At 34.0% G+C, this 20,815-nt stretch overlaps 1 protein-coding gene across 1 annotated transcript; it reads left to right on the top strand.

Moving 5' to 3' along the window:
• The first annotated feature begins 1,283 nt into the window (after positions 1-1,283).
• LOC110104334 (glycine-rich protein 2) lies at positions 1,284-2,426 on the top strand. Its single transcript, XM_028700774.1, has one exon. It carries the CDS (start codon positions 1,392-1,394, stop codon positions 2,103-2,105), a length of 714 nt encoding a protein of 237 aa, XP_028556607.1. The 5' UTR covers positions 1,284-1,391; the 3' UTR covers positions 2,106-2,426.
• The last annotated feature ends 18,389 nt before the right edge of the window (positions 2,427-20,815 follow it).

Here is a 20,815-nt window from a genome sequence, read left to right as displayed (position 1 = left end):
CGGGTTGCTTACTAGGTCAACCGAGGTTTACTCCTCCTAAGCGGAGGGGTTCCTCATCACAAAAAAAAGGATAAAAGGATATATGCATGTGAGTGTCCTAAGAGAAAGTGGATGTGCTTTACACGTGTATGATGGTGATGAAATATTCTTTTAGAAATCAACAATGTTGATTGAACTTATTGAACCACGGCTACTTTACTTTGTATGATATGCAATTGTCATTATTACCCTTAATGATGGCTAGGGGCGTTCTTGCGATTTTTTACTAACTATACTGAATAGTTGCCTCACCTAAGGTCGCATGCCGAATTTGGGATTTCACCCCTTTGGATGGTCTCCAGGTAAAGAAGGGGATGTTTGTCCTAAACATATAATATATTTTTCTTTCTAAATTATGGATAATCCTTTATCATTCTGAGTTTAATTTTGGGAAACTTCTATTTCAAAATTTTTGTAATTATTTTTTGAGCATTGCATATATTTTTAATTCAACTAACCATCTCCAACCAATCAACCATATTTCAAAATTCCCAACCCAACTTATGCACTATATACCAATCATGCTCGAGGATATTGCAATTGCCCTCGCTTCTCAACAAACATCTCACAATGACCTCCTCCTCTCACTCAAACAACATCAACACCTCTCATATACCAAATTTGCATCGACGTCTTGACCTCACTCCCCTGATATTAACTTGCATTGATATCTGGTCTCGCGGGTGCTTCACTCTAAGGATGAACGCTCCACATGACACCACAACAATCATAAGAATATATTTTTAAATGAGCTTAAAAGTCTATTTATGACAATTTTTTTTACTATTTTGATTTTCAGATCAAATTGTAATTATATTTTGCTACTGTTTTCTTATTTTTATTTTTTTAAAAAGTTTTTATAATAAGATTATATTTTTTATAATTAATATTGCTAATATATGATTAGTTTTAAAAAATATTTATAATATTGATAACATTATATATATATATATATATATAATAAGATATTTTATTTCCTTATAAAATACTCCAAAGGGGGTAAAAAAAACCTAAAGGAGAATTATGACTTAAATTTTATTCGAATTCCAATCAATAAAGCGATCATATGCTCCAGAAATCGAACCACTCACACCAAATAAAATATTCCCCAAAGAAAAATTCACCACTAAATATTCATATCCATCCCCCAAACCCTAAGCGACCATAGCCGTCCGATCCAGCTCCCACCGACGTGGCCGCCGAATCGAGCCCTTAACCTTCCCTGCCTATAAAATCCGCGCATGCGACAGCGGCATAGGGAGTAGCGTCGCCGAGTGTGTGCCTCTGCTTCTTTGGGGCTTCTAGGGTTAGGGTTTCCCTCTCTTCGCTTCTCCTATCACTTCGGGGGAAACATGGCGCAGGACACTGGTCGGTCTAAGGGGACGGTGAAGTGGTTCAACGAATCTAAGGGCTTCGGCTTCATCACTCCGGATGATGGCGGTGAGGACCTTTTCGTCCACCAGTCATCTATCAAAGCGGAGGGCTATCGGAGCCTTGCCGACGGCGAAGCTGTGGAGTTTGCGATCTCTGAAGGAGAAGATGGCCGGACAAAGGCCGTCGATGTCACGGGGCCCGGCGGGGATTATGTCGTAGGAGGAAACGCTGGTGGCGGCGGTGGCGGCGGTGGCGGCGGGCGTAGGGATGGATACGGAGGCGGTGGAGGTAGAGGCGGTGGGAGGTATGGTGGTGGTGGTGGTGGCAGTTATGGGTTTAATGGAGGTGGGGGCGGTGGAAGGGGAGGAGGAGGAGGAGGAGGGTATAGGAGCGGGGGTGGCGGCGGCGGCTACGGAGGTGGATACGGAAGCAGCGGCGGCGGTGGCTATAGCAGTGGTGGCGGTGGCGGTGGCGGAGCTGGTTCTTGCTACAACTGTGGTGAGTCGGGTCACATGGCTCGAGACTGCTACAACAGCAGTGGTGGAGGTGGTGGGAGGTATGGAGGTGGAGGTGGTGGGAGGTATGGAGGCGGTGGCGGCGGAGGCGTCGGCGGCGGCGGCAGTGCTGGAGAATGCTATAACTGCGGTGAGGTTGGGCATTTCGCAAGGGAGTGCCCTGCGCCAAAACGCTAGTGAATCTTTCTTGCCCTCTATGCTATTTTGGTTACTGTCCCTCAGGCCAATCTTACTGTTTTATGATCTGGGATGTTCTATCTATGAACTGCACTTATTTTGTTTTGAAGCTTTCTTTTGATGGCCTGTAGGGTCGTGGATATGGATTCATTTTCTTTTGATGTGGCTTGATTTAGGTAGCTCTGTCTGATGCCGTAATTACTCTTATATTTTGGTTGAAAAGGATGGCACATTTATTGTGCTTTAAACAAGTGATACTTATTTTGCGCTTGGATTTTGTAATGTGCTTCATAAGAATATATATGGATTTTGATGGAGTAAGTTGAGCTTCATTAGTTGATTAGGTTGGTTGATTTATTATTTTCTACCATGTCTGTTAATGCTCTGCTAATATTTTTATTTGATAGGGAAGGTGTTTCTCTTATGGAACTTTTGCATCTGACAATGCCCCCTAGTTGACGTGGGTAGCGTTTGTATTTTTTTATGGGTAAATATGATCAAGTAAGCTGCTAGCTTTAAAGATAATAAGGCATAATCTTTATCATTTAGGGTTGGATGCATATTATTAAACATGAATGAATGAGCACAAGTTTTTTTTTTCTAGCCCTTACATTTGGCATTTTTTTTCTTCTTTCTTTTTGATGCTTTACTAACATTCTTTACTTTTTGTTCTTTAGAGAGTCGGAGCCTATTTGGTTGTGGATTTATGCAAGTCAAGTGAATTTAAACTAAGTGAATGTAAATGCTAAATCAGTAAATTTAGTCAAATAGATAATTTGATGAAAGTTAGTGAAAAAATGGGAGGAGGAATGAGTAGGGGGTTAAGCTAAGCATGCTTAAGTTAGGTTGGAGGTTTGCTCTTCTTACTTGGTTTCTCTCCTACACAAGAAAAGCTAGGCTTAGCTTACTATGGTTTAGGACTTGGCTCAATATTGCATTTGGAAGGAAAAAGAAGCTTAATGTTAAATAAGCCTGAACTAAACAATCTAAGTTCTTATTATTGATCTATAGACTTGAATTTTGGGTGTGAAGTTTGAACTTATTTTACTTTTTGTGATTGTTCACTTTTCTATTGTGCATTTTTCATTTATTTAAGGGTTGTATATTTCTTTTAAGTTGATTGCAGTGGTGTAACCTATTGATATGTTAATTTTTTTTTTGTAAATGGATTGTTTGTTATTTTTGTAGGTTTGGAACCACTGATTGCTTAATCTTTTTTTTTTTTTCGATATTTGAATGTTGATTAATCATTTAATTGAACAAATTAAAATTAGAATATTAATTAATTGTAAATAAAAATTGAAGTTAACATCACACACACAAGGTTAGATGGGAGGGGGGGGGGGATGGATTGTTTGTTATTTTTGTAGGTTTGGAACCACTGATTGCTTAAACTTTTTTTTTTTTTGGATATTTGAATGTTGATTAAACATTTAATTGAACAAATTAAAATTAGAATATTAATTAATTGTAAATTAAATTTGAAGTTAACATCACACACAAGGTTAAATTTGGGAAGGGGGGGGGGGTGGTCTTCTCTGAAAATTGGAAAGACTTGCTTCGCGCTCGGTGCAGTTGTATATTTTGGCAAGCGACAACCCTAATTTTTATTTTCTATCGCAATTGGCCTTCTCATGATTTGCCTCCTCCGCTCGATCGCATATTCGCATACTTCTTCTGTGAGGAAGGTTTGTTCGCAGTTTACCTGCTCCGCTAGAACACGCTCTGACGTCTATGAGGAAAAAACATTTTTAGTTCGTTTGCTTTGCTCGACCGATCATGAGAGGTAAGATTCGCATGCTATTATTGTTCTTGGCCCGGTGGATGAGCTATTTTTAGATGCTTATGATATATTCGAGCATGTCAATGAATCATTGCTAGATAATTCGTAATTGCTTCATCTCAACTATAAGTGCAAGCTACGTAGCAATTATTTACTAATGTTGTCATATGTGAGGAAGATCCTTTCACATGTATTTGGTCGTTAATCCTTTCTCATGGTGATTTCATTCTTCTAGTCCATGTTTGCTTTGGTCGTTACTCCTTTCTGGTGTTTCATGGCTTGCTTCCTTGCATAAACAATCATTAGTTTTTTCATAGTTTGATATTTTTTTTATAAAACAGAAATATAATTTGGTTTTTTACCCTTGCTTTCTCAGTTGTCATGGTTTTCTTATGGCTTCTTTGGAGAAACAACCAGTAGTTCTTTGATATTATTTGTTGTTATTGTTGCTAAAAGTTTTGTCGGTGATTAATATAGAGCTCAAAAATCAAAATCCAGCCTTTTTTGTTTGTCTTGGTCAGAAATTGAATTGTTCATTCCCGCGCTCTCTTGGTGTTTGATAAAATGCTTCTTTGTCGAAACAATGACTAGTTTCTTGCTTTCTAAGTTTTTAAAATTGTAAATGCCGGTCCCAAGCCTAGATGAAAAAAAAAGAGGAAATTTTTTTGAAAAATTAATTTGGGCCCCATTTATCAGAAGTTTAGGTTGGAGATCTAAGAGATTTTTTAGGTCTGAAGAATCCTAGAGCTCAATCATCTTTGGACCACTACCATTAAATTATCGCCCTCAGACCATCGCGGTCATCAGACCACCTTGTGGGACAGCAGTTCTTTGATCACCATCGCTCTGTGATGATCCTCCGACATTTATCAATCTCTTAAACCAACATCACCCGATTATGATCTCCTAATCACTATAACCACTCTATGGTATCTTGATTATTGTCACCTGATTACATTGACGCTCATTGACTTTGTTGCTCGCAATTGCAAATAGTGCTGGCACACAGTAGTGCTTATAAGGCTTATGCATGCCATCTACGCCAGCTTTGATTCCCGACATCAACATCAAGGTTTATGCTTTACATCTTGGTCTATGGTCTTCAAATTTAAGCCAATATGACTTCAAATACTTTTTTGAAGACAACTACTATGCCACATTTCTCTTCCAACATCCACTATGGAGTTCATTTTATACAATCTATGTCCACCTCCCTAATTACAAAGAACAAATCATATATAATTGTTGATAAATACTATTAAAATAATTTCAACTGGGCCACAAACCCTATGGTCTTGACATTTTTCTAGTTTTCTATGTAACAATTTGGTGGCTTTTGCAACCTTTTTTATCTGTGTGTGTTGTATTTTTGTAGAAAGTTAAGATGTTAATCCTTTTTTACTCTACTACTACAAATCTACTAGCATGCGACTTGGGCATGGCTTGGTTTGGTTTCAAGTAATTAAATATTTAGCAAGTAAATTAGAATTAAGATATTAATAAATCTAAATTTGTGTTACTATCATATATCAAATATGAGTAGTCCTCAAATCAAACAGTTGACATACATAAATTAGTATTTGTATATTTAAATTCAAAATTTGAATTCAAATGCATAAGTAATGACATAGGTGATGCTACGGTATTTGTTTAGCAAATAGTTGTACTACTAATTTCAAAGTTGTCATGTTGTAGTTAACTTTGAAATTAATCACATACATGTTGCGATATTTAAATATTTTATGAAATTGTTATTCTTTTTGAATTATAAATTGTGCCATTTCATATTAAAATGTAGAAGTAACAACATGTATGATGTGATAGCTTTAAATTCATTTAAATTCAAATTTAAAATCATATGATATGGTGATCATAAGATGTACCATGTGGATGTAGAAATGTGTGACACTTGTTATCATCTAAGCTCTTTGAAGTTAATCTTATCATGTATGAATATACTTTTTTTGTTGAGGCCTTGAATATTGCATATTTTGTCGTAAATTTGGTTAATATTTGGTAGATCCTTAAGAGAACCTTCTTGTGAGCTTTTAGAGGCTTGAAAGCCTAATGTACTTTAGTGTTGGCCTTTTGATGACCCGGTTGGTAGATTAGATGTATTAGATTCGGCCTATGTTAAGAAAGGTAGATGTAGATCTAAAAAGACTTGGTTATATAGTATAGAAATGACATTTTTTAATTAGATTTAAATGAGAAATAGACTCTTAATATGACTCTAATGGAGAAAAAAATTCATGCAATCGACACCATGTAGTGGGATAAAGACTTAATTTTGTTGTTGTATGCTATGTATTGAATAATGAGAATAATCATCTTAGAAAGTTTGATTCAAGTCAAATAGAACTATATTCTTTTGGTTATTTTTCCGTAGGAGGGCTTGCAGAAATTTAAACTTTAGGATGAAATTTTTCTATGATTTATAGATGCTATGTTTGATGATTGTAGATTTTATTATAAGAAAAATTAATGTTGATCATGTTAATGTGAAAAAGATTGTTATGCTTGATCTTAAGGAGACAATTGATGATGATGATAGTAATGATAATAAACATCCTAGTTAATTAATGTACTTTAGGGTGTGCCTTAAGAATGAATCGATTGAGATGCTTGATAATGTGTTAGAACTAGGAACTTTTTGAAGAATAAAATGAATCACATTTCCATTATACAATAAGCAGAATTAGAACATAAAAAAATCATTGTAAGATGAATGTTGATGTAAGAAGAGTTAAGTTAATTTATTAAAAATGATGTTTTGAAACTAGTTTGAAGACAAATGACCAATTGATTATTGGAATTAAACGAGACTTTAAGACCAAAGAAAATGATGAGCAGTCTATAATTATAATTAAATCAAGTTATTATCTAAGGGGTTTACCTTGGTAGCATGCATAAGATTTAAAGAGTAAATATTGATGATGCTGATATAACATAAATTTGAAAAAAAGAACTTATGGCATATAATAATAATTATAATAGTAATGATCTTCCTAGGCATTAGACAATAGATGTGGTCTTGGAGTCATCTTAAGAAAGAATTTTAGGAGATTATTTATATGTTTTTTGAACTTAACTTTTTGAGGAAGAAAATTAACCACATTGCCTTTATATAGGATTAAAAGAAGCATAATAAGATGAATATTGGATGATAGCATTCTTAAAATAATTAAATCAATTTAGTAGAAATGATGTTTTTGAACTAGTTCCAAGACCCAATGATCAATTGGTTGTTGAAACTAAATGAGTATTTAGGAATTAATGAAATGACTCGAGGGCTATAGTTAGAAATGAGGCTAATTTAATAACTTGGGAGTTTATTTTTATAGCAAGCATAAGCTTTAAATAGACCTTTTTCCAATATTTGATGAGAGTCATGAGACACCATTAGGTTTCTACTAGGATTTACTTCAAGAGTAACTTCACCAAATTGGTGTGAAAAGCGCTTTTCTAAATAAATTAAGGCTTTATTTGGTATGGTTTTCTTATTGTTTTGTAAAGCTGTTGCAGAGAAGTAATTTTTAAATTTTTTTGTAGAAAATAGCTTCCTAATATATATATAGTGGCAAAATAAAAATTGTGATTGCGGTTTGAAAAGCTAAGTAGTTAGAGAGCTATCCCAAACGAAGCCTAAAACATGTACATGGAATTGTCTCTAATATTGGATGGAATTGTCTCTAATATTGGAGAGTCATGATCATTTCTTATTTGACCATGGTTTCTTTAATAGAATAAAAATACCACTTGTTCTTTAAGAAACCAAGAATGATTTGCTTTAAGTTTATATCCATGCTAATTACATTCTCTTTGGTGTAATTAGGGGTGTCATTTTGATCTCATGGGTTCGGTTTGAGTCCTACTCGAAACTGACTCGACACAAATATAGTTGACTTGACTCATTTATTAAACTTGTTAAAAATTTTAACCCGAATCCAACTTGATGAAACCCAAATCTAAAACGACTCGACACAACAAATTGAAGTTGTGATAGGTTAGTTTCAACCCTACCTTGTAATGGAGGTTATTATTTGATTTGGAAATGACAAGTCAATGAAAAGTTTTAATGTTGTATGAATTTTTCATTAAGAAAAGAATAAACAATTAAATCAATTTTTAGGGTTGACCCAAACTTGATCCATAATAACACAAATTAGACTCGATTTTTTTTAAAGTCATTTAAGATGACTTAAACCCATCCCAAAACTTACATGGTTGGTCCAAATCAAAATTTTGTGTTCTATCCAATATTAACTCCCACGTGCAAGCAACAAATTCTTATGTGAGTTTCTTAAATGCACAATCAATGAATACAAGATGAGCATGATTGTTGAACTCAACTTCTTGGTAAAGTGAATGTTGGATGGTTAGGTTGCCACAATATGGAAAGGAATGTAATTAACATGGATTTAACTTCTTGGGTTGCTATAATCAGCGACCAATCCATCCCTCCTTTCCAAAAATTTTGATTATGATAGGAAGTGCTTGCAAAAATTTAGGAAAAATCTTGGTTGAAATCTGATTTCAACAATTTCAGAAAACTAATGACAAGAAAACCATGAATAGAACACAAGAACATTTTTTTTATTGAAAGTTTTATGAAAGAAAGACAAGATACAAGTGGATCTTCAATTGGAAAGGAAGATCCGGTTCTCCCAAACCTCTAGCCATTAGCTAGAGCACAAACACCCTAAGAACAGTCTAAATTCAGCCAACAACACCTCCCATAACCCTAGGAAAATCACATAAATAAAAAAATAAACAACAAATGCCCAAACAGCCCTCCCCCAATTCCCTCCCAAATTTTCCTTAGTTTCTTAATTATTTCTCTCCCAAATCAAACCTCTTCAATTTGGAAACAGTTCCTAATTAATGCCCTCCAAATCAACCCCCAAATATGCCATCTTCAATCCATAAATACTTCTTAATTAATCCCCTCCAAATCAGCCCCAAAATTTGCTATGTTCAATTAGGAAATATTTTCTAATTAATCCCCTCCAAATCAGCCCTCTTTACCTTAATAATTCCCTCTCACATTTGAATTAAAATTAGATCTCTTGTCCTAAATACTTCTCTCCCAATTATAATTAAATCTTTCTTAAATAATTCCCCTTTTATTAAGAACCTTCCTAAAAAGCCCCCATTGGTTAGAAAACTTCTTAATTCCCTCCTAATCAAATTGACTAGTCCATCGTATTCTTAAGTGAATGTAGGCATCCCTTGATCGGTGATCAATCCATACCTTCTTTCAAGAAAGTTTGATTTAAATCAAACCGTTAGCGAACTCAACTTCTTGGGTTGTTAAATGGAACTATATTGCCTTATTTATGGAAAGGAGGGATGTAACCATAAATATTTATGGTTTGGTGATGGTTGGTGTTGGGTAATGTGGGATGTTAAATGTCAGACAATGGTGATGGCCGACACCAACAGATTAAAGGAGCGGGAGTGACAAGTATCGACAAATGAAGGCGACATCCGATGATTGATGGTAGGTGGTGGGCATTAGGCGTCAATTTCAAATAATGACATGCATACTATTACTAGCATAAAACAATTAAGAGTTCGAGCTCACGAGGAGTATGGTGTTAGTCAATGTCATGCATCAAATGTTAGGCAACAACAAGCATTATATTATGGAGGATGTTAGATTTTGGGAAGTAGACAACATGAATTAGACGCAAGGATAGCAGATATGCGATTGTGAGGCATTGTAGATGCTAGTTATAATGAGTGCAAGATTAAGGTGAACATTAAACAATAAGAGTTGAACGCCAAGCAATGGCAAGTGTCAAAGTAGGTTACTTGTCTTGCAATAATAATTGGTGTTACATGATGATGGGTGTTGAATGATGAAGTGTGAGTGTTGAATGATAGTCAATGATTGGTGTCAGGTGATGTAGGACAATGGATGATGAGTTATTAATATCTAGAAATATCATGTCTGTTGATAATGCTGAATGAGAGTCCACTATCAAGTGACAATGGGCATTAGATGGTGATGGATGACAAAGGATGGATGATCGTAAGCCTCAAACATCAAATGAGGGTGTGTTTGATTGGAAATACTTGAGTTCGCAAGTAACCCTAATGGGAAATACTTGAGTTCGCGAGCAAACCTAACAATAATTGGTGAAAACAGCGAGTGAACTTCAGGATCTCCAATGAAAACAATCCAAAAACAGTAGATTGTATTATATGAATCAAATCAAAATCAAGAACAAGCAAATATACAATTGATTTCAATTCGAGAGGAGGATCGTTCTCTTCCAATCTCTAATGAATCTAGAGCCCAAAACCACAAAGAGAATTCCAAGAGAGAACAATAATCATGCATGCCTGCCCTAAATAACATCTCATCCTCTTTAAATATATATCTTCCTAACAAAAATCATCATAAAATAAACCAAATTCAAAATAACCTCCAATGCTTTAGCTGCCCCCATCTCTGTATTTGCCGCCCTTTGGGGGGGTGGGGGTGGTCAAGGATTTATTTAAATTCAAGAAATTCAACTATAATCTGTAGGTGACAAATGACAGAAGTGGTGAGGCATGGACGATTATAACGCCATTGAGGCTATCTAGACTTTTAGAGACAATCAGAGCTCCATAATTTCTTTTTATTCAATAGTTAAAAGAATTTAAAATGTGGAAAAATGAGTAAGAATGGGAGGTATTTTTAGATTTCAAGGGGTGGAGGCATTTTGAATTTTATCCAAAAATATACTGGAATATTTCTTGTTCTTATTAGTAATGGCTGCTCCATTTATACCCTCATTTGATTAGAAAATGATTATGCATTCCCTCGGGACAGTTTGATTACCCCTCCTAGGTAACATGTGGGCAAGTGCCGGTGCTCAATAAAGCAATAGAATGATCATGCAAGAACTGATATTGATATTGAATTGCTGCTCTCTTTGTGAGCAATCCAATAATGTAGATTGCTTTTCAATTTGACTTATTTGGGATTCACAATGATTCTCAGAATGGTTAGAGATTACAGTTAGGGCCATCCGAAAATTGTGACTATATGCTATCATTTTTTAGGTAAAATGTTCGTCTTCCTTGAGCTGATCACTTTTGACTTATAAATATGCATAAATTTGTATGAGTTCGACCTTCTAAAATAATTTGCTGAAGTTTTTTTTGGTTCAAATATTTGATTGTTTTGAAGTTCACAAATTGCATCAAAATTTACTTTGGATTAAGTGTAATTTATGGAACCAAATAGTTTATGGATGCATGTAGAATTAATCACTTCAGTTCATTTCGAGCTTGTAGATTTGCTTGAAGTTTTTCTGACTGTAGAAGAAGCTTATGTTGTCGGTTTTGTTTACCTTTTATCCATGATACATTCGACTTGTCCCTTCTCTTGTCTATTCTCTCGTTAATTTTATTTTCTCTGTTGGTGAATCTTTTATCATTTGGTCTATGTGCCCAAATTGTATAACTTAGTTTGCCAATCTATTTAGATGCTTTGCTCACCAATTTTTTTAATATAGTTATTTCTCGATTTATTCTCTTAAAGTTGTCAAACATCATTATTAACATCCTCATTTCTACATTGTTAACTATGTCTTATTTATTGCTGAACTTTTGAATCAATATAATATATTTGATATAACTGTGTTGAGCTGTGGCAAGAGATTGCTGTGAGCTAAAACGCTAGTGAATCTATCTTGTTCTCTATGCTATTTTTGTTCCTGTGCCCCAAGAGAAATTATTCTGTGCGGACTCTGAACGCCTGCCTAAGACCAATCAGAACGAGCCACGCCCCACTGCTCAGTACTGCGCTCAGTATTGCTGACGTGGCTCATTCTGATTGGTCTCCGGATATAGAGCTGCGTTTGGCGTCCGCACATAATAATTTCTCGTGCCCCAAACCAAGCTTTCTTTTGATTCTGTTTGAAAAGGATTGCATGTATGTTGTGCTTGAAACATTTGATACTTGTTTCTGTACTTGGAATATACATTTATTTTGATGGATTAAATTTGCTGCAGTTGTTGATTATCGTTGGTTGATTAGTTTATATTAATAGACTTGACCATTAAAAAATGAGTACAAGCTTTTGTTTCAAGCCCCTGCCCTGCATCTTTTATATATTGTTTCATTTCCATTCTTTGCTTTACTATCAGTTTAAAGATGGAAATGGTTTTTTTTTTGGTTGGAAGTTTAGAATCCAGAGAACTGGATTGGTTTCCTACAATTTTAATTTTCTTTGAGAACTCTTGTGCCCTTAATTTATTCAAAATGTTAAGATTATTGCATATTTTGGATTCCTTAATGGAAAATTCTATAAGATCGTGGTGAGACCTGCAATATTTTATGGTGCAGAATGTTGACCATTAAAAAAGAAGTATAATATTAAGTATTGTAGGGTTGAGGATGGTGAGGTGGATGAGTGGCTTTATTCTTAGAGACATACGAAATTGGCATGTACATGAAAAGGTTGGAGTAGTTTTTATGGAGGATAAGATTAGTGCGAGTCGCCTTAGATGGTATGGTCATATAAAGCGGTGGTCATCTGATGATCCTGTTAGAGAAGTAGATGTATTAGATTTGGTTTATGTTAGAAAAGGTAGAGGTAGAACTAAAGGACTCAGAAAATATTAGAAATGATCTTTTTTATTAGATTTAAATGAGAATTTGATTTTTAATCGGACATAATGAAGAAAAACAATTCATGTAGATGATGCCATATAGTGGGATAAAGGCTTGATGTTGTTGTTGTTTTATATTGATTGTTCATTGTTGTTATCTAACCTTATCTGCTGGTCGTTTTAGTTTTCTGTGAATTCTTATTCGGTCGATGTGTTTATTTACTTGAAGGGGATCATTAATTTTCTATTGTTATGATTTAAGTTTTGTTTGTGATAGCTTTATTTATTATGCTTTGCTTTTGTCCTAAACTTTGTCTTACTATGTAAGATAGGGGTATTTGAACCTTCAATTGAATAAAATTTAAGGCTTTTTAACTTTTGATATTATTCTTAGATTTCATACGAATTTTTGAGCTATTTTAGTTCAAAAACAATTTTAAAAGGTACTTGCTATATAAAATGATATTTATTAATAAATTTTAGGCTTTGTTTTGTGCGGCTTTCTTATTGTTTCTTAAAATAATTTTTTTTAGTACATAAACTAAAATTTTTGCATGAGAAAGTAGCTTTAGGAAATGGGGAGAAAGCCATTCCAAATGAAGTTAGGAAGATATGCAAAGTCAAATTTCTCATATTGAAATCATGTTGAATTATCTAGTGATGGATCTAATACTCAAGAATTTTTTAGTTTAGTTGTGCATTACTTACTCAGGAAATTAGGATATTTTAAACTAAATTATATTAATAACAACAACAAGAACAACATCAAGCCTTTATCCCACTACGTGGGGTCGACTATATGAATACTTTTTCTCCATTGTGTCCTATTAAAAGTCAAATTTTCGTTTAAATCTAATAAAGAAAGGTCATTCTTAATATTTCTAACCAAGTCTTTTTAGGTCTTCACCTATCTTCTTAACATAAGTCAAATTTAATACCTTTACTCTCCTAACCGGGTTATCGGAAGGCCGCTGTTTTATGTGACCAAATTATTTAAGGTGACTCTCTCTAATCTTATCTTCTACTGGAGCTATTCCAACCTTTTCAGGTATATGCTCATTTTGTATCTTATCTCTAAGGGTAAAGCCACTTATCCATTTGAGCATCCTCATCTCTGTCACACTTAATTTAGTATTATGCTTCTCTTTTAATGACCAATTATATTAATATGATCTTAAAATTTATTTTCATATTAATTCTACATATAAAGAATTTGTATTACACGAAATCAAAATGATACAATAATTTTTATATGGTACACGTTATAATTTGTTGCCGAATATTTTTACATTATTTTCTTAAAATTATTTTAATGTTCTTTAAAAGTCCTATTTTTAAAATTTCCATTTAATTTTTATTTCTTTAAAGTTTGTGCTATGAATGTCCTCTCTAAAAAATACTATGAAATTTGAAGGCTTTAAATTCATTTTCAGATGATGAAATATATAAATGAATTATAATATATTTATCTTAAAATAAATTCAAAAAATTTGAAATAGCTCGAAAAGGGCTAAATTGTTGATGGGCCTTATTCTCTTAGGCGTGTTAGGGGATTTGGACCATTGACGTGCAAGTTATGGTTGTGAATGTTCAACTTTTAATGGGCAAAGAGCTAACCTAACTACTTGCAAAGGGCAGTGTTCCCTTTTTGCTTTATTTCAACGTTAGGTTTATTGATGAATTGGTTGTTTCTTCATATAGATTCCATGATTTCTTAGGGTTTTAGATAATAATACAATAACAATAACATCAAGCCTTTATTCCACTACGTGGGGTCGGCTACATGAATCCCTTTTTTCTATTGTGTCCTATTAAAGGTCAAATTCTTATTTAAATCTAATAAAAAAAGGTCATTCCTAATATTTTCTAATCAAGTCTTTTTAGGCCTGCCTCTATCTTTCTTAAAATAAGTCAAATCTAATATCTCTACTATCCTAACTGGGTCATTGGAAGGCCGCCGTTTTATGTGACCAAACCATATAAGGCGACTCTCTCTAATCTTATCTTTTACTAGAGCTACTCCAACCTTTTCCCGTATATGCTCATTTCGTATCCTATCTCTAAGGGTAAAGCCACTCATCCACCTGAGCATCCTCATCTTTGTCACATTTAACTTAGTATTATGCTTATCTTTTAGTGGCCAACATTCATCACCATAAAGCATTGCAGGACGCACTACCATCTTATAGAATTTTCCCTTAAGTTTGAGGGATACTTTTCTATCACACAACAAGCCCGATGCCTTCCTCCACTTCAACCATCCAACTTGAATTCTGCTGATAATATCCCCATCTATTTCACCATCACTCTGAACAATAGATCCAAGATATCTAAAACATGTACTCTTATTAATGACTTGATCGCCCAAAGTCACAATCCCCTCATTATGTCTATTATTACTTAAATTACACTCAATATATTCTGTTTTAGATAATAATAATAATAATAATTTTTATTATTTATTATTTAAAAATAAAGTATTTGCAATTGAGAGATTTTGAAGAGATTTATAATTTGAAATTAATTTGAATGTTTTAAAGATACATTTGTATCCATTGACATGGAAAGTGAAGCAATATGAGTCCGAATAAGCTTAAATCAAACACTTAGTGTAATTGAAAGCTGAGACATTAAGGAGGACGAAACATCTTAAAAAATTGTATGCTTATACATCTAAATGAGTCAAATTTATTGAACAGAAAGAGGGCTGTTGTAGAGAGAGGGAGGAGAGAGCAGAGAGGCTTTTTGGAGCTCTAATGAGATTTGTTAGGAGTTTTGAAGTCTGTCGGTTGTGATCTTTGGTTATCAATTAAGAGGTCTTTGATTTTGTCTTACGTATATAATGTTTGTGAATTTAACTTATTTGGGCTAACTGCCCCATACCCCCGACACAAAAAATAAAAATAAAAATAATTATTTTGTGCGGAGGTTGAACGTCATCCGTAGACCGATCAAAATGTATCACGTCACCCCTTCGATGTGTAACGTTGACCTGATTCACCTTCGGACATAGAGCTACATCCGGCCTCCAGACAAACACAAAAATTCGAAGCATAGTTTGAATCCAAACCAAATCAAGCAAAGTTATAACTAAACATGATATGCCACTTGATTGAATCAAATTATCCTCTAACAGTTCTTCAATATCTTTTACAGCATCAGTGTATACAAACATACAAATCTGTACAGCAGATATTGCAAGATATGCAGCAGAAGTTTTCAACTGTAGTAGTGTCTTTTTCCTTTGAAGAAAACTATACGATTTTAACTCTTTCTAAACTAAAAGGATCTATTTCTCTTAATTTTTTTAAACTTGAATTATTCATATGAATTCTCTCAGAACTTACTTTGAAGATCAGAGTAAAATATATAATATCTTAATCTTTTTTTTTTTTTTGCCTCACTACAGTAATACAATCTCCTGCAAAGCTGCCATTTTTGCTTTAAAAGCAGATTTTAGAAAGAATGCGTGTGATATTGATTTTGTATGTTTTTGTATCTTAATAAGAGAATGCCAGCTTTCGTTCAAAGTTCAAGCATTTATCAAAGAAAAAGAAAAAAAAAATCACAGAAGAAAGCTTATTGCAGAGTTTGATTGCCTGTTTTCTATTTTTGTCCAGTTTTTTTTTTTTGGGGACATATTTTTGTCCAGTTTTGATTTCAACAACTTTTTTTTTTCTGAAATTCTTCAGAGATGAAAATGTTTGTCAAATTATAGTTTTTTTTTTCAAATGATTTTTCATTGTTTTCTCGATCTTCAGCTTCAAAGATGATCCAAAATCAATTGAAACTTTGTTTTGATCTGAAGAACCTGAAACAACAAAAAGATAAGAAAATGGGAACGAAAATGATGAAAAGAATCAAATGATACTTTGTTTTTAGACACTTATTTGATTGAATGAAAATAAATTAAATTTTTTTGTTTTTCTTATTTAATTGATGAGAATCATGATAAGATGACATGTGAGTTACAATAATTCATTTATTTTCTTTTTTCTATATAAATTCAATCATATATTAACATTACATGAAAACAACTCATTTCTGGCGGAAATAATTTCGCTGGAATTTTTGGAGGAAATAATTTTGGTGGAATTTTCGTAGGAAATCCGCCGGAAATGTTAATTTCCGACGGATTTTTGACATTTTCCTGTTGATCTTGGTCGCCGGTAACCTGCGTTTTTCGCGTGGTGTAACTTCTTCAGCATAAAAAACATATTGAAATTCATGAGCATCCCTTCTAAGTCCTTCAAAGCACAAACCAAACATATTTATATCATAAAATCTTGATCTGAATTCTCTCTACATCTTCCCTCTTCACTCTCAGAAAGGAAACCAATTCCCTTCCCTTTGATTCTTCTTACACAGCACAATCATATCAGAAGAAGCAGGCCATTGCACGCCATGGGAGATGTATAACTTACTTAATCCTCCCATAACTTAGCAGAACCTGCTTCTGTAACTCCATAGATGGAAACTGGAGAGGCGTGGGAGAAATGAATGATGTAGGGTATACCCCACACATTATAATAATACATGCCCTTGTATAGGGTAGGCATATCCACATGGCTTCCTTATGTATGTTGTTTACATATCAATTTGGAAAGAAAAAAAAGGGCAAAAGGGCAGCTGATTTACAGGCATGGTCACCTACTTTTTATTCATGTTCTTATTGTAAGTATCAGCGTGAGTGGTGCAATGATCTTACTTTGGTCACTCATGCTCCCCCTAAGGTACATTGGTGATGTCATCTTATGGATCTATGGTTCTTGAGGTTTGTATACTCATTTTGTTTGGAAATGATTTCAAGATGCTTTGATTTTAGGAAGATTTTGGGTTTTTAAATTTAATTTTGTATGAGGATGTGGGAAGAAAAATAGTATTTTATGTTTCTAAATTCAAGATAGCTCGATTAGGCAGATACTCGACTCGTTTACACCCTTAGGAGCATTGTACTATTAGGTCATTGAGTTTTATGACGTATTTTGGTTTTTCTTAGAGGTGTCAATTTCGGGTCATGGGTCGGGTTTGGTCGAACCCGAAAACTGACCTGACACTATTTAGGTCAACTTGAACCTAACCCATTTTTACAAACAGGTTGTTTTTTTGGACCCGAACCTGACACGACCCGAATGACCCGGGCCATGAAAAAATTGCTAGTTTTCGGGTCAAAAAATGGGTCAATATCATTTTTTTGGGTTAAAACGGGTCAATCTCGGGTTTTCTGGTCAAAACGGGTTTTCGAGCCCAAAACGAGTTTTTGGGTAAAAAATTTGATCAATTTTGGGTCAATGGGTCAACCCAACCCGATTTTTGAAACAGGTCGAATTGTTCAATCCGAATCCGACCCATTTCGGGTCCGGGTTGACCCTAATTTGAAATTTTCGGGTCAAATTCAAGCCAGATTTTCTAGTCGTGTCAAATATTGACACCTCTACTTTTTCTATTGTTCTAATAAAGCCACCATATTTCATAAATATGTTCTCTATAGCCATCAAATGATAAAGAAAATGAACAATCAATTTATACAATTTCATAGCACAATTTTCACACAAACCCTAAACAAACTAACCAAAAAGAAAAATATAATAAATCCTACACCAAATAAAACTAGGCTTACTTCATACAACATTATTGTTCTTGTGTACTGATATCATATTGTAAGAAATAAAATTACAAATCCTTAAAATCATGATGCAAGAACTCAGCAAGTTTCAAAAAAAAATTTCTTTAAAATTCGTGCAAAAATCAAAATATGATTTAAAAAAAAAGCAAATCATGATTAAAATCATATCAATCCAACCCTAAGTCCACTCTTCCTCCCCCCTTAACAATCATTGAAGCCACACTTTTGATTGTGTGATTACATCACCAAGCATGAAAGCCACACACCTTTGCTTTGACTGTAATTATTCCAAGCTCTATTTTGGCATCCTCTGATAGATATGGAAGAAGGAAGAAAATTGAAGAGTTAGCAGACAAAATGATGTGAAGTTATAATAATACTGTGCATGCTGTTATAGAGGCAAAGTGATAGATTTTTGTGCTTCTAAGTGAGGCTCTTGCCTGCTGCTATATGTTCATTGCTATGAGAAAACTGATGAAAAAAGAAGAAAAGAAGAAAGAAGAAAAGATAAAGCTGGAAGCTTTAGCTCTCATGCTTTTCTCATTAAGGCCCTCTTTGAATCATAAGGTGTGATTCCTTGTAAAAATAAGCTTTTGGTAGGTTAGCTGTTATATTTTAATGTATTTTCTCACTTATATATGAATGTGAAGTTTGAATTTTGTAAAGATTTAGATTTTGTTTGGAGCGGCTTTCTTACTGCTTCTTAAAACTACTTTTCAGTATAAAAATTAATTTTTTTTACTATAAAGCTGCTTTAAGAAGCAGAAAGAAAGCTGTCTCAAATGAAGCCTTAGCGTGCTCTTCTTTCCATGGAAGGATACAGTATAAGGTTTTTGCTTTATAAGGCTATAGGAAGCTTTAATTATTGATCATGGAGTGGGCATAATTTGTTCTTACAAAGTTTTACAGGAAAGGGAAGTTAAAGTTGGATATCTTAAATTTGTTCTTATAAAGTTTTTTTTTTTTATAATTGATGATTTAATATACCTACTTATGTGTAATGAAGTCTTGACTTTAGGGTTCATAGTTGACTCTTAACGAGAAGGTCATGGTTCATTGTTATGATCTGTTTGGGACGACTGTAGCGTTTATACAGTGGGTTGTGAAGTTATGATGGAGAAAGTAACTTAACTACCTCATTGCGAAAAGCAATTTTATATCACAAAAAAAAAAAATTAAAACTTGGTGAAAAAGCAATAGGAAAACAGTAGCCAAACGAAATTATGGTTGTTATCTGAATGGCAAAGCAGTTAGAAATCTATCATAAATGGGATTAATTATTTTGTGCGGACGCCGAACGCCGTCAGAAAACCAACCGGAATGCGTCATATCACCCATTCACTTTATACCACGGCTTAGTACTGCTCAATATTGTTGACGTAGCGTATTCTGGTTGGTCTCCGGACGAAGTTATGCGTTCGGTCTACGCATTGAATAATTTCTTCATAAACAGACTCTTAATAAGCCATCATAGGTGTGTGAGGCAACTTATTTTTGCATGAAATGGCTTTTTTTTTGTTTACAAATATATAAAATTTATGACTAATTACATTAATTTTTCAGGTTAAAAGTTATATTATAGTAATTTAAATATAGATATAAGAGAGGAGCTTCACATAGCTAACGTTTGAAATACTTTGGTGCTCTCTTCTTTTCATGAATGCAGCACTATGTCTTTTCCAAACATGAAAGAAGCTTTAATTATTATTTCTGAAACGAGCACAATGTGATCTTATCGTGTTTGTAATAAACAAAAGTTGGAGGTGGTAAATAAAAATTACAACCATTTTATTAATTATTGTTTTTGTCCTTAATTAGAGTTAATTATTATCAGATTCTATTGTTTTATTATTGCATAATGTTTATATATTAATTAAGCTTTGGGTGAATATTAATGTTTCGGAAGATTTTTTGAAGAAGATAAAATGTGTAAGCGAGCTAAATTATTTATTTATTTATTGAGTCCAATATACAAAAATAAGTCAATTTGTCGATAAATTTTCTGTTATTAATAAATATATTTAATCTTTTTTATTGCTCAAGTTTAACTACTCGAGCTCATTTGACAACTTTGAGCTTGACTCAAATAATATTATAATAATTAATAATATTAGTATATATTTTATTATATTATTTTAAAATTAATTTTAAAATAAATATTAATTTAAACGAGTGGCTCGACAAGTGTATGATCCGAGCCAGGTTAAGCTAGAGCTCGAGCTTGTATGACGTACAAGCTAGTTCGAGCCGCCCGCCATGCGAGTTGACACGGCTGACTTATACCCTAACCCCAGTCTAACATTGAATTTATGAATAAGTTTATGGTGTATACTAATATAAGCGACATATAATTCTCACAATCATAGTCCGGGTGTCAAAATGGGTATTCAAGTCGAACCTTTAACTGACTCGCCTTTAACTAGTTCAACCTGAACTTGACCCAATTAGACAAATAAGTCAATAATTCAGACCCAGACCCGACCCATAGGGTTACCGAGTTGACCCGACCAGACCCGATCCACTAACCCAGATTGTGAGCATGCAATAGGATAGCGAGGGTATAGTCCAGGGGGCTAAAGCAGGTACGAGGTGTGCGACCCGAGTGGGTGAGGGTGAGGCACTAGCTCAAGTTGCGTGCGTGAGCGCAAGTACTGGTGAGGATGCGAGCCCAGGTTTTGGGATTTGGGG

Source organism: Dendrobium catenatum, unplaced genomic scaffold (genome assembly GCF_001605985.2).
Source record: "Dendrobium catenatum unplaced genomic scaffold, ASM160598v2 fragScaff_scaffold_1593, whole genome shotgun sequence".
Classification (NCBI taxonomy): domain Eukaryota; kingdom Viridiplantae; phylum Streptophyta; class Magnoliopsida; order Asparagales; family Orchidaceae; genus Dendrobium; species Dendrobium catenatum.
Note: the sequence above shows the minus strand (reverse complement) of the source record. Positions and strands in the feature narration are given on the sequence as shown.

Bases quoted from the DNA above. Each gene is read 5' to 3' on its own strand.
- LOC110104334 (XM_028700774.1), top strand. From the start codon at position 1,392: ATGGCGCAGGACACTGGTCGGTCTAAGGGGACGGTGAAGTGGTTCAAC.